Source organism: Mauremys reevesii, linkage group 1, assembly GCF_016161935.1.
Source record: "Mauremys reevesii isolate NIE-2019 linkage group 1, ASM1616193v1, whole genome shotgun sequence".
Taxonomy (NCBI): Eukaryota; Metazoa; Chordata; order Testudines; family Geoemydidae; genus Mauremys; species Mauremys reevesii.
In genome coordinates, this window is record NC_052623.1 from 268463745 (window position 1) to 268476824 (window position 13080).

At 50.7% G+C, this 13080-nt stretch overlaps 1 protein-coding gene across 3 annotated transcripts in view; it reads left to right on the forward strand.

Annotated features, from left to right (window-relative positions):
* Positions 1-9257, forward strand: part of SYNGR1 (synaptogyrin 1) — a 33659-nt gene extending 24402 nt beyond the window's left edge. The window contains exons 2-5 of one of the 3 annotated variants that reach the window (XR_005584722.1): positions 664-901; positions 3649-3794; positions 6993-7293; positions 8051-9257. Coding sequence is in view for 2 of the 3 variants with exons in the window: in XM_039488768.1 (XP_039344702.1) it covers positions 664-901; positions 3649-3794; positions 6993-7211 (603 nt within the window). In the remaining variant the exon portion in view is untranslated. Of the gene's footprint in view, positions 1-663; positions 902-3648; positions 3795-5653 lie in introns of all 3 variants that reach the window. The other 2 variants (XM_039488782.1, XM_039488768.1) reach the window with 2 other exon arrangements.
* Positions 9258-13080: the final 3823 nt, after the last annotated feature.

Sequence of the window (13080 nt, forward strand, 5' to 3'; positions counted from 1 at the left end):
CACCCTTTTCCTTAGTCTGGCGCTAGGCTGTGTGTGGGCACTCTGATTTCAGATGGAGATTGACCTATTTCAATGTAGCTTAAATTTGTAAAAATAAAAAAATAAGTTTAGAATATCCTATTATGAGGCAATTCTTAGAAATAAAGTAACATTTTTCAAGTAAACTTCCCCTCAACTATTGCCCAAACTAGAGCTGGGCAAAAACTTTTTTAGCAAATAGTAAATTCACAGAAAAGTGCATTTTGGGGGGCACCAAAACTATTTGAGTTCATGTCCAATTCAGCAAATAGTTTTAAACAAAAAAAACCTGAAAACAAAAATTTTGGAAATGTCAAAATGAACCATTTGGTTTGGAATTGACACTTTGTTTCCAAATATTGTTTCATATTGACGTTCAAAATTGCATTTGACCCAACAAAATGTTTTCGGTTTTTTGTTTTGTTGAGGAACCCCCCTACCTCCCAAAAAATCAGTTATGGTTCTAAGTGACTCAGTTTTTTCCAGCTGTAGTCCAAACAAGCTACCAAGGCAGGCTCGCAGCTCAGCCAGAGAAGGAATATGAGGGCCAGCCAGTCTTGGGAGACCTATTCTCCACTGCACTAGTCACCTGGTGTTCTGGAGGCAGGCATGGTCCTCACCTTCCTCCTGCCTCCGTCTCCTCAGGTGTTCTCCATTGTTGTCTTCGGCTCCATTGTGAATGAAGGTTACCTGAACAGCCCCACTGAGGTGGAGGAGCACTGTATCTTCAACCGCAACCATAACGCCTGCAACTATGGCATCACCGTGGGCGTCCTCGCCTTCCTCAGCTGCCTTCTCTACCTGGCTCTGGACGTCTATTTCCCACAGATCAGCAGCGTCAAGGACCGCAAGAAGGCAGTGCTCTCGGACATCGGCGTCTCTGGTGAGCTTCCTGGCTGGTTGGCATGGAACCCCTTTCCTCAGGGAGCTGAGCTGAGGGAAGGAGCTGTCTTATTTCATAAGCCAGCTGGCCAGACATCCCTGGAACAGGAGCTCTTTGACTGGTCTCCTTCCTTGTCCCCACTCACCTTGTCCTCTTTTCCTCTTTGTCCTCCAACCTTCTTCCCCCTTCTTACGCCCACTCCTCTTTTTTCCTCTTCTCCCTCCCTGTCTCTTTCCTTCTCCTTCCTCTTAACTCATCATCTTTTTTTTCCCCACCCTCCTCTTATCGTTTTCCTCTTTGCCCTGTCTCTCTTTGCCCTGTCTCTGGCCTCTGTTGCAGCCTTATGATTTGATGGTGGGATAATGACACCACAGGCAGCTCAAGCATTCCTCACACAATGTGGGAGACGTGAGCATATGTGCAAATTGCATTCCTGTGACTAAAAATGGCAAGCCTTAAAAATGACCTGCAAAGGAAAGAAACAGCTAGTTTATGCCCCTTTATTTTAATTCTGTATGGTGCATAAAAACAGCCTGAAAGGATCCCATTTTGCCCTTATTTTTTTCCTTTAGAAATATCAAGTCTCATTTTCCCTGTTTTTTGCTGGAGGTCTCCTTGGAAGACTGGAAAACTGGGGTAGGATCTTTCTAGGCCCTTATTTGAAGGAGTGGAGGGTTACACATCTTGTAACTGAGGTTTTTCTTTCCAGTGCCAAATGTTTGAATCAAATAAGAACCCCCCCATCCCCCTCCCCACAAAAAAAACACAAAAAACCCACAGAATTTTAAATAGTCTGACTATAAATTCCCTTTAAGTCATTTTTGTACTGTGCATGTTCTGAAGCATTGCAGGCCCCTGTCCAGCTCCTGGCAACCAGGGCTGTTCTAACTTACATTCTTCTTCGAGTGATTGCTCCTATGCATTCCAGTTAGGTGTGCGCGCTGCGCGTGCACGGCTCTTCGGAACATTTTTACCCTAGCAACTCCGGCGGGCCGGCTGGGCGCCCCCTGGAGTGGCGCCGCTATAGCGCTGGATATATACCCCAGCCGGCCCGTCCGGGCCCTGTCCAGCTTCTGGCACCCAGGGCTGTTCTAACTTACATTCTGCTTCCCATGGTCCCTAGTTTGTTGGAGCTGCAGAGCAGCACCTGTGTGCCTGGTACTTCAGCTGGAGGCTTCAGTGAGTGGTGGGTGTCACAAGGAAAGTTTTCTTTCACACCATGTCTCTGAATCTCTGTCCTGCTTTGCATCATCTTCTGCACCAAGTTCCCTCATCTGTCTTTCAAAGTTTTCCTGTCCTCTACTCTCTCATTCATCTGTCCTTGTCTCCGCCGACGTCCCCACACACACTCTCCTTCACGCTGACATTTCGCTCCTCACTATTCGCTTTGTCCAGCTCATTCCCTCCCAACTTCATCCCTTCTTTCGCAGCCCCAAGATACCCGGAACAGCTTCCCAAGAATGTGCTCTGAGACTGTTCCCTCTTGCCCTTAAAGTAAAATACACAATCACTTGTTCTGCAGAGCCTTCCCAACATGATGTCCACCCCCGTTCTGCAGGCCTGATTCTGAACTCCCATCAGCTCACGTCAGGAGTATCTCCACTGACACCAATGGAGTTACCCCACTGGAAAACTGTTGTGCAAAGAGGATCAGGCCCAATGTCTGTTCACTCTTCTGTACGTACCTCTTTTGGCCTTTAAGTGTGCAAGCCCTTCAGGGGTCTTTTTGCTTGTTTAGCAAATGTTGCGCATTGTCTAGCCAGGGAACAGTGATAGTGCTATATAAATAACAAACAGTGAGATGAAGAGAAGCGGAAGGGAGTGCGTTAGAGAAACTGAGTGCAGTACCGCAGAACAAACATCCTGCCTGTTTCTCCCAAGTTATCTGGTCATACCTCAGAAAGGGGGTAAATGCATCAATTTTTGTTCCCTCCAGGGACTCCAGGCCAGCCCCTTTCCCACACCCTGATGCTCTGATCTGGATTATCCACACTCCTTTCCCCTCTCCTTAGAACTCTGATCCTACTCATTTATCATCCCTCCCCAAGGGAGCTGTGATCCAGGTGTTTTCCTGCATCAAAATGCTGCTGCTCTCTTGCTCTCTCCTCTCATTCTCCAATCCCTCGAGCAGGAACGCTGTTATTCTGTGTATTACCAGTGTGTATGGCCCATCTTTTGGAAGAGATGTAAAACGGAGGGCCTGTCTGTCATCGTGTAGCTGTATTATAGATCCCATGGCACTTTGTATAAGTGTAAAGGCATCAGTCCTGGTGTCCTGCCCAGATTCCAATCACTGTGTAATTTCAGTCTGGCTGCCTACAATTCCTTCGCAGCTTGTTCTGGAGAAACTGCTCTTCACTTGTTCTTCCAGGACCATATTGTGTAGCGTAACTGGTTCAGAAGGGCTGCATTTCAGAAGTGAGTGATCTCTCCTCATTTAGGAGGCCCTGCAGAACTCACTCATGTGAATCATGTAACCCTGCAAGCTCATGCTGATAAAACCTTGGTACCACACCATACTTAAATGTATTCTCTGCAGCTGCACATCCCAGCGTGACAGCTCTGTCCTCAGCTACAGCCATGCTGCTCCGCTGAGTTTAGTGGGACTGCACAATCAGAATTTGGCCTACTCTGTAAAACACTTGGGGGTCTTTCAGAATAGAAATTGCTGAAGAACCTTAATATATTTACTATTTACCCTACCCTACCCCCACCCCCTGTTTTGTTTTAATGCTGTCCTTTCCCAGCCTTTTGGGCATTCCTCTGGTTTGTTGGCTTCTGCTTCCTGGCCAACCAGTGGCAAGTTTCAAAGCATGAGAACAACCCGCTGAATGAGGGGGCAGATGCAGCCCGAGCAGCCATCACCTTCTCTTTCTTCTCCATCTTCACCTGGGTGAGTAAAGCAGCTGGGACCCTGATTAGAGTCCTGGGATCAGGGCTCCCCTGCATAGAGGTTCCCACCCCACTTAGGGTTAGCCCAGCCCTCTGTGGATGGACGGTACCCTGGTTAGGGCTGACTCCTTCTGCATTTCCAATGGAACAGAAGCTAAAGTGGCTTCTGGGAGAGGCCCAGTAGAAGAAATGGAGGATGGTCCAGTGAGTAGGGCATTAGCCTAGGACTCAGGAGAGCTGGGTTCAAGTCCCTGTTCTGCCACAGACTTTCTGTGTGACTTTGGGAAAGCCACTTAACCTCCCTGTGCCTCAGCTCCCCATCTGTAAAATGGAGATACTAGCCCTGCCCTACCTCACCGAGGTGTTGTGAGGGTAAATAGAACAGAGACTCTGAGGTGCTCAGATACTGTGGCAATGGGGGCTGTATAAGAACCATACAAAGAGTCTGTTTCTCTTTCCAGGATGTGTTGCTAGCATTACTGACATCGGGAGGGGCTTCAGCAGCTGTGTTGGGGGAGGACATGGCTGTTAACATCCTGTAGCACAGCATATGGTCTTCCCCCTCTCTAAAAGCAGCAAAGAGTCCTGTGGCGACTAACAGACGTATTGGAGCATGAGCTTTCGTGGGTGAATACCCACTTCGTCTCATGCTCCAATACGTCTGTTAGCCTATAAGGTGCCACAGGACTCTTTGCTGCTCTTACAGATCCAGACTAACACGGCTACCCCTCTGAAAGTTCCCCCTCTCTGTATCTGGTTTGCCCCCATGCTGGCATCCCTAGTTCATTTATTCATTTGGTAGGAAGAAAACGGTAGAATTTGTTTGGACCCTTCCCAGAGCTTCCTTTCCCTTCCCTTTTTATCCCCCAACCCACACCAGGGAATTTCTCTACTTATCCAGATTTTGGGGCTCCATTTCAATGTAACCTATTTGTGTATGGAAAAAACCCAACAGCCTCCTTGTACTTTCAGTCTTTTATTTGAAATTGGGAGATGGAATAAAACAAGAAAGAACATAAGTAAAGTCTGCACAAGAGAGCACAGTGTGTCTGTCTTTTGCGAGATACTGTGTCACCCCTGCCGCACAAAATAGCAGCCAGCACACTCCTAGGAATGAAAATGTGTGGTACGCAGATAAGATCATGCCAGTGGCATAGCTGCCATCCCGCTCAACCAGAATCTGCTCTTCTCACTAGATGTTTCTCTGTAGTTCTAGTGCAGATGGGGTGGGAAATCAGGGGCTGGAAGAGCTGTCAAGGCAACATCTTCACCCCCTGAGAGATGTGGCAAAGGAGAGCAACACCTGCCACGTCCTCCCAAACTTTGTCTGGGTGTGTCCGCACTGGAGTGGGAGGTGTAGTTTCCAGCTCAGGGAGACATACCCATGCTAGTTTTGATCAAGCTAGGGTGTTAAAAATAGAAGTGTTGCCATGGCAGGATGGGCTAGCCACCTGAGTAAGTACCTAGGATCCAGGGCAGGATCATACTCAAAGAGCTAGTCCATCCCACTGCCAGCACCACGACGGCTACACAGCTGTTTTTAGCATGCAAGCTCAATCAAAGCTAGCGCGTGTACATCCACTGGAGCTGGAAATGATGCCTCCAGCTCCAGTGCAGACATACCCAATGAGTGGCACTGCGGGCTCTCCGCACAGACCAGGGTTCCTCAGCCACAGGAAGAGAGGACCATGAGATGAAAGGCCTGAGGAGGAAGGCGTGGGTCCAGCTGCTCTCCCTGTTTGGCTGGAGGAAGGGGAGTCTAATGGTGTCTCTTGGGGGGTTTATTTCAGTCGCGTGACTTTGTTTGGTCGTCTCCCTCATTGACTCTTCTCCCTATCCCCTCCCCCTCTCTCCTCACAGGGCCTCCTGACATTTCTGGCTTTCCGGAGATTCAGACACATTAGCTTTCAGGAAGAATACAACACTCTCTTCCCTAGCTCCCCCGCACCGCTGCCCTAGGGCCATTCCCCAGGGGAGCGCTTAGCGCCATTCTCCCTGGGCCTTGGCGGGGAAGGGGTGTGCATAGGGGAGGAGGTGGTCAGAGTGCAGATGATTCCAACTCCTAGGATTGGGGTGGGAGGCAGGGGCTGAGAATACAGATGCACGTTGCCATGTCAGTGCAGCTGACGTGGTGGGGAGAGAGAGAAGCGATGTGCCTTGGAAATGAGATGGGACGTTAATTGTCCTTTGGGGAGTTGGAAGGAAGTGACCCACCTCTCCTCCTCCACTTCCCCACACCTGACTAACGCTGAATAACACCTCTATCCCTTTCTATTGGAATCTGCTCGGTCTTAATATTTTAGCCGGGCAGGGCTCCCCTCACCACAATCCCTACTTCCTATCTCCACTTCCTCTCACTCCTCTGCCCCTTTCACTCACTACGCTGGGATGATCCCTGGGTGGCCGGACCATTCAAACATGTCTGGGACGCAGGGGGAAGGCAGCCCTCTGGTCCCTGACCCTCCCTAAGCCCCAGCCCCAATGACCTTGTCACACCAAAGAGCGTTCCAAAAGCAATGTCAGAGGCAGGGAGCAGGAACAAGGCTGGATCTATTCTAACCACTCTCCCGGAGGGAAGGTGTCTGCTTCCCCACTCCTCTCCTCCCCTCCCCTCCCCAACAAGGTCTGTGATTTTTTTTCGTGGCAGCATAGCGGGTCGCTCAGTGGATGACTGGCAGTGAAAGGGTTAATGGGAACAGCTGCTGCCTCGTGTCCATCCCCTCCCTCTGGCGGGTCAGTCTGGAGCCCCAGTGGGATCTAAGGTGAAATGTGTCACAGATCCAGCCCAAAGGAGCGAGAACACTGAGGTGGACGTGAAGCAGATCACCTGGCGGGGTAGGGGACGTTATACATGTGTATCTGCAGGCCGTCTATGCCTGCACAATGTGAACCCTGTCGCTGGGCAGGATGGACCCAGCATACCCCAGCGACTGCTGTGGGCCTGAGCAAAGCAAGTGCAAGCAGCGGATGGCACACTCACGTTCTCTCTCTTGTCCTGGGCTCGCACTCTCCATGGGGCACACTAACTCTTCTTGCACTTGGGTGTGTTTAACCAGTGATTTCCAGTCATGCTTTGTGCACTAATCCTTAACCACTACTAACTCGGCTTTTGTTTGTCTCTCCTCCTCGGCGTGTTTCCTTCCCTTTCTCCTGCCTCTTTCTCTCTCTGCTTCCCGTCTCCCCTTGTCCTCCCTTAAAGGTGGGCCAGGCGTTTCTGGCATACCAGCGCTACCGGATTGGTGCCGACTCGGCCCTCTTCTCCCAGGACTACACGGACCCAAGCCAGGACTCCGGCCTGCCTTACGCCCCCTACACCACCGAGGACGATGCCACAGACACGGTGGGGACGTACCAGCAGCCCCCTCCAGTAGACGCTTTTGACGCTGAGACGCAGGGGTACCAAACGCAGAACTACTGAGCTACACTGGTGTCCCTTCCCATGCCCCTCCCCTCCGCCCCCTTCCCTCTGCCGGTGGGAGGCCGCGGCACAAAACAGACAGGTGTGTCCCAGCGCAACAGGTGGCCCTTGGCCATGCTGCAGCCTTCTGGGCCATTTGTTTTTATTTTATTTTTCTAAAAAAAAAAAAAAATCCCTAACGGCTCCTTCCTCCCTCTGAATTGTCCACCAGACCCAAACTGTGTATTCCCAAGTCTGTCCCTGTCCCTGTCCCTGTCCCGGCAAAAGCTCCCCTGGCAACGTGGGAGTGAGCAGCAGCTTTGGGCAAGAATCCAGCTCAGTCTTTTGGTGGGCAGGGGAGGGTGACAAGGGCACCAGCACAGGAAGCAAAGGCCTAAGAGGTGGAGATAACGGGGGAACCGCTCAAGCGGCTCTGGCGGGCGGAGGGAGAAGGTGGCACCTGCAGTGTTGGAGCAGATTGTGTGTCTGGGGGAGGGGGGGGGAGTTGGAGATGGCAGAGGAGTGTGTGAGGGAGGGAGAGGTCAGAGCAAGCATGCAGGCGTACAAGGGTGTGGGGGGTGGATGCGCAAGCAGCGGGGCAGATCACAACCCTTTTGCCTCATGGGGTATTGCCCCCTCAGCAGTACAAGGCTGTATGGGAAGTTATTGGTGCTTTATCTTCAGGGGTGTAGGGAGGAGTGGTATTGAGGGTGGGGGATGAGGGGTTGAGAGAAAATGGGGTGAGGGGAGGAGTTTTGCAGGCACCATCAAAACTACAAAGACATTGGTAGATTTTAAACCAAGAGAATAATCAGGACTGGACTGGATGGGCTATGTGGTGAGAATCCCTCTTCCCCCAGGCGATTGGATTGGAGGTGTTTTCCCCATCCCCATGTAAGCACCCTTCTGAGGTTAACACTGTGTTCCACGAGGGAGAACCAGAACCAAGCTGCACCCTCAGGGTGGGGAAGATGTCTTGAGAGAAACTCCTGAGAACTCCCTTCGTCCCTTGCTCCTTCTGCTTAGGGATCACAACTGGCTTAGCACGGGATGAGGAGGAAGGCGCTGGGCTGATTTGGGGAAAAGCCAGCTTCACACCAGCTGAAGGGGAACTTTGTCAGCCAACTCTGGGAGCCCTGTGGCCTTTGCCCAGAATAAAGGTGCAGGACGAAAGGGACAAACGAGTGAATTTCATTTTTATAGTCTTGTTGAATCCACATCCCTGGTGGAGTTAGAGAGATTCCACCCTCTCTGTGCTCCTAGACTGATCATCCTGGGCATCCGTGCCACGCTCCCTGGAGGCCAGAGAAACAGGGCAGGACTCCCAATGGAGCTTCTCGCCCTGCTGGAAAGAAATACTGCTGCTTTTCTACCAGCTGGTGTCTAGACATTCTTAAGAGTGGGTGTAACCAATGAGAAGGGCCCCAGCAGCTGGGCTCTTGTGTTTGCCCAAAAGTTATCCTGGCTGAGACTGATCAGGGAACCTAAGAGGGGTCTTTAAACAGCAGCTCTGCTAAATGAGCTGAATGGGGAGCATCTTCCCCTGCCCTTGCAAAATCTGGAGGGGCTGTGCTGCACTCTCTTCCCACTGAAACATGGTCTTTGTGTATCTTACAGCTCTTCAGAGATGTCAGTGCTCCATCCTCAGCCCCTAGCTCCTGCCTTGTCTACACCGAGAAATTGACAAAAACAGTTATTCCAGGATAGCTCCCTGTGTGGACACTCTGTTCTGGAATAAAATATGGTGTTTTTAATCCCAGAATCCTTACTTGGCTTTGGAAGTACACTAATTATTCTGGACTACAAATGATTTTTATTCCAGAATAGAGTGTCCACAGGGTGGAGCTATTCCACAATAACTATTCTGGGCAATTTCCCTATGTAGACAAGCCCTAAGAAAATGAGGCCAGGAACCCAAAGCTAGGTATCTCATGGATGTGCAGAATATTAACTCTTAGGCTATGGCTACACTTGCACTTCAAAGCGCTGCCGCGGCAGCGCTTTGAAGCGCTAAGTGTAGTCAAAGCGCCAGCGCTGGGAGAGAGCTCTCCCAGTGCTGTCCGTACTCCACCTCCCTGTGGGGAACAACGTACAGCGCTGGGAGCCGCGCTCCCAGCGCTGGGGCTTTGACCACACTGGCACTTTGTAGTGCCGCAATTTGCAGCGCTGGAGAGGGTGTGTTTTCAAACCCTGCTGCAGCGCTGCAAATTTGCAAGTGTAGCCAAGGCCTTAGGCTACCATGCTTGAGCTGGGCAGAGCCCGCAGCCCCTAGGATGGAGGGATCAGGAGCAGAACCAGGGCAGGATGATAGTACACAGAGGTGCTAGGTGGCAGTGCAGAGCACTTACAGTTAGGACTCCTAGTTCCTGCCAGGCTTGGGAATTGAACTTGGGTTGCCAGGAGGGCAGGACAAAACATCTAGGTCAGTGGTTTTCAACCTGTTGTCCGCAGACCCCTGAGGGTCCACAGACTATGTCTAAGATTTCAAGACTTCCCCAAATGCGGGGGTAGGAGAAATAGGGAGACGCTGCCCCAAAATGGGGGGAGGAACTGTCTAGTGAGGAATCCCCTCCTTTGTACACAATTATACAGATGTTTTTATGTGCAGTGTCCATCTTTAAAGGGCTGTTTCTCAGACCTGCCTATGGAACTTCTACCTTTGGGCACTGAAAGCTGTTATGGGAGGGAACTGAGACTCCAGCTGTTGCATGATCTATGTGCCTGTGTGTGTATATTGTCTACAGGCCTCTCCACTGGCGCCTCTCCCAGTGATTCGCTGTACGTGGCACATGGCTAGCAGCTAGTGGAGGTGAGGGGAAGGAAATGATAGGCCCTGTCACAGTTGAAGCACAAAGAGGAGCTGGGCAAGTCTCTCACTCCATGGTCCCGAGCAAAAGCAATACTGTAAATAGGAGGTTTGGTGGGGAAAGGTTCCTATCTCCCAAGCTTCTCTTCTGTTGGGATAGCCTAATATTTAGGTTTGGGGAGAGGGGGGACTTTATCGAGAGGGTTCTTTGTAATTCGTGTCAGAGAGAGCTTTCTCCAAGTCGTCTCCCCCTCCCGGAGTGAAAGAGAGAATGACGGGTGGGGGAGGGTTGTGTGGGGAGGTAGAGGAGTTATAAGCAACTGGTGTCTCAGGGTAAAACCCCAGCATGTCTTTTGGAATGAACCTCTGAGACCCAGCAGCCATTCCCCACTTCAACGGAGTGCGTTTGGTCCCTGTGGGTGGGGGGATATTTTGGTTTGTACCATGGGATTTTAATGTCCCCTCTCCCATCACAGCCGGGAGGGTCCCTAAAGTCATCTAGAGCTGGTCAGTAAAGAGACCTTTCCCCCTTACACCCTGCTACCCTCACAACACCGAGGAACCCCCTAGCTGCTCTGAGGTGGAACTCGGCCAGGCTCATTACCTCCCCTGTCAGGGCAGGCACCTCCCAGGCAGATGAAGAACCAGTCCGCTCCTGTCTCAGGTTATTCCCCACCTCTCTGTCCTTCTGCTCCTGTTCTCTGTCCCTCGGCAGATGCCTGCATGGCAAGCAGGAGCTTGCAGTGGTTCCTAGAGGGTTCGCCCACTCTGGTGGCTCAGTTCCTGGCTTTGCTTTTGCCTGGTGGAAGCAGCGAACTCTTTTCAATGTAACATCTTCAGCCCTGATGAATGAGGGACTGGGGGAGACAGAGAGAGGAGGACAAGGGTCTCTGAATAGTAGAACGATTAGGGGACATTTCCCTCTGTGGTGTTGGTGGCTGTTTAACAGGGTTGAAGGTTCCCTACTGGAAGTGAGGGAACAATTCTGGCCCCCCACCCAGATGCACACAGAGCATGTGGGGACCCTGAGTTAGAGGCCATTTCACAACAGAAGGTGTCGGCAGGGCCGGCACCAGCCCAGCAAGCAGGTGCTTGTGGTGGCCAAGGGGAAGGGGCAGCACGTCGGGCTGTTCAGCGGCAATTCGGCGGCGGGTCCCTGAGTCCCTCTTGGAGGGAAGGACCTGCCGCTGAATTGCCACCGAAGACGAAAGCGGCGCGGTGGAGCTGCCACCAATCATGACTTTTTTTTCCACTGCTTGAGGTGGCAAAAACCCTGGAGCCAGCCCTGGGTGTCGGAGGGGGTTATTGCTCCAGTGTCCTGACAAGTCCCAGGCACAAAGTTTCTCCCCTCCCATGCACACATGCTATTCCCCAACTAATTTCACACACACCCCCATTGTTCCTGAGAGCTCCCTAGGAATAAGTCTCTGCACCTGACACTGCCAGCAGCCTGTACCCTTATAAGCATGTGGGAGGTCCTGGAAATGCAGGACAGATGGGTGGGTCCTTTTAGGAATCTTAACTCCAGCCTCTGGAGAGACTAGGAGACAATGAGGCCCAGAGGTTAGCTCAGTCGCCTTGTGCAGAACATACAAACCATTTCTCCAGATGATCTCACTGCCTCTGTGGTATTGATAACTCCAGTTGGGTTTCCCTGCCCCTCCCCTGCAGCGTTACTGCCTGTGTATAGTATATATATATTATATATAAATAAAAAGATGTATAATATAAAGCAATACATATATATGATGACTAAAGAACGGCCTGCTGCACACAGGTTCCTCGGGTGTCTGTCCAATACTGAGTGACCCCCCCACTCCCTCCCCCACCTAGTATGTTTTTCCAAAATCAACTCCAATAAACCCTGCCATCTTGGCACCTGTGTTTACTACGTCCTGTATATTTGTGGTTAACAAAGTGAAGGTGGTAACTACTGGTGTCTCTTATCAATAAAGTTATTATGTTCAAAATAACAAACCATAATGAAGGTGTCTTGGGTTTTCTTCCCTTTCATATCCTGGGGATTTGGGGGTTATTTTACCCTACAGTTTATTGCTTTGATGTATTTCTAGATTATTTACCCATTGTTCTAGCTTCTAGCAGGAGACACATTTTAAAAATATAATTCAATATTAAAAAAACCCACTAGGCTCTGCTACAGTAGACTTCAGCAATAGATACCCTCCCACAAACACCTATCTCATTTCCAATAGCCACAATGTGAGAAGCATAATACTCAAATTACCATCCCCTGCCTAGCCTTAGATGACACTTTCCTCACATCTTTCTATCTTGCACTAATGAGCCCATCATCATGGTATCTGAGTCCTATGTATCCTACCCATCCCCCTCTCCAACTTGTGGTCAATCAACACAGGGTTCCTGGTGGTGAAAGACTCCATTTCCCAATCCCCTGAGACATCCTCCTTCCCCCGGCAACACCCTCCTAGTTAGGGCAGTATCGAGTAGCCAGGAAATGCAGAGCCATCTTCTGATCCATTTTTGTTTGGGGCTTTAGCCTGGGTTCAATTGCACCTGCAGAACTGAAACCAAGGGTGCCAAACCTGAGTGGCGCTGTGACCTATAAGCCAGGTTGCAATGCCACTCATTCAAATTTGACCCAGACAGATGCCCCTTTGTCATGACAGAGGGGTGACTGGGCCAAACCTGAGTAGTGCTGTGACCCCGTGCACCAGACTGGGGAGCTGGGCCTAGCCCCAGGGACAGGAGGCATCACTGTGGAGTGAGTGTGGGGTGGGCTTGCTCTCCAGTTCCCCTCCCCAGCACCTCCCCTCCACACCAGGCCAGGATTAGGGTTGTGGTGCTGGGCCAGACTTAGGGTGCTGCTGTGGGTCATCTGTGCCCCCCTTGATTACAACTCAAAATCATGTCCAAAAAGTTTAGTACAGTGCACCCATTGAAGTGGGAGGCTACATTTGGGGTAAGGCTTCTTTCTACTCTCCTAGCTTTTGAGATGTTAGTAGGTTGCAGAAATGTCCTTTGGAGCCCATTAAAAAAACTCATTGTCAACCAATAACCCATGAGCCACTATGGTGTTGCTGACCCCAAGCATTCAAAAATAAT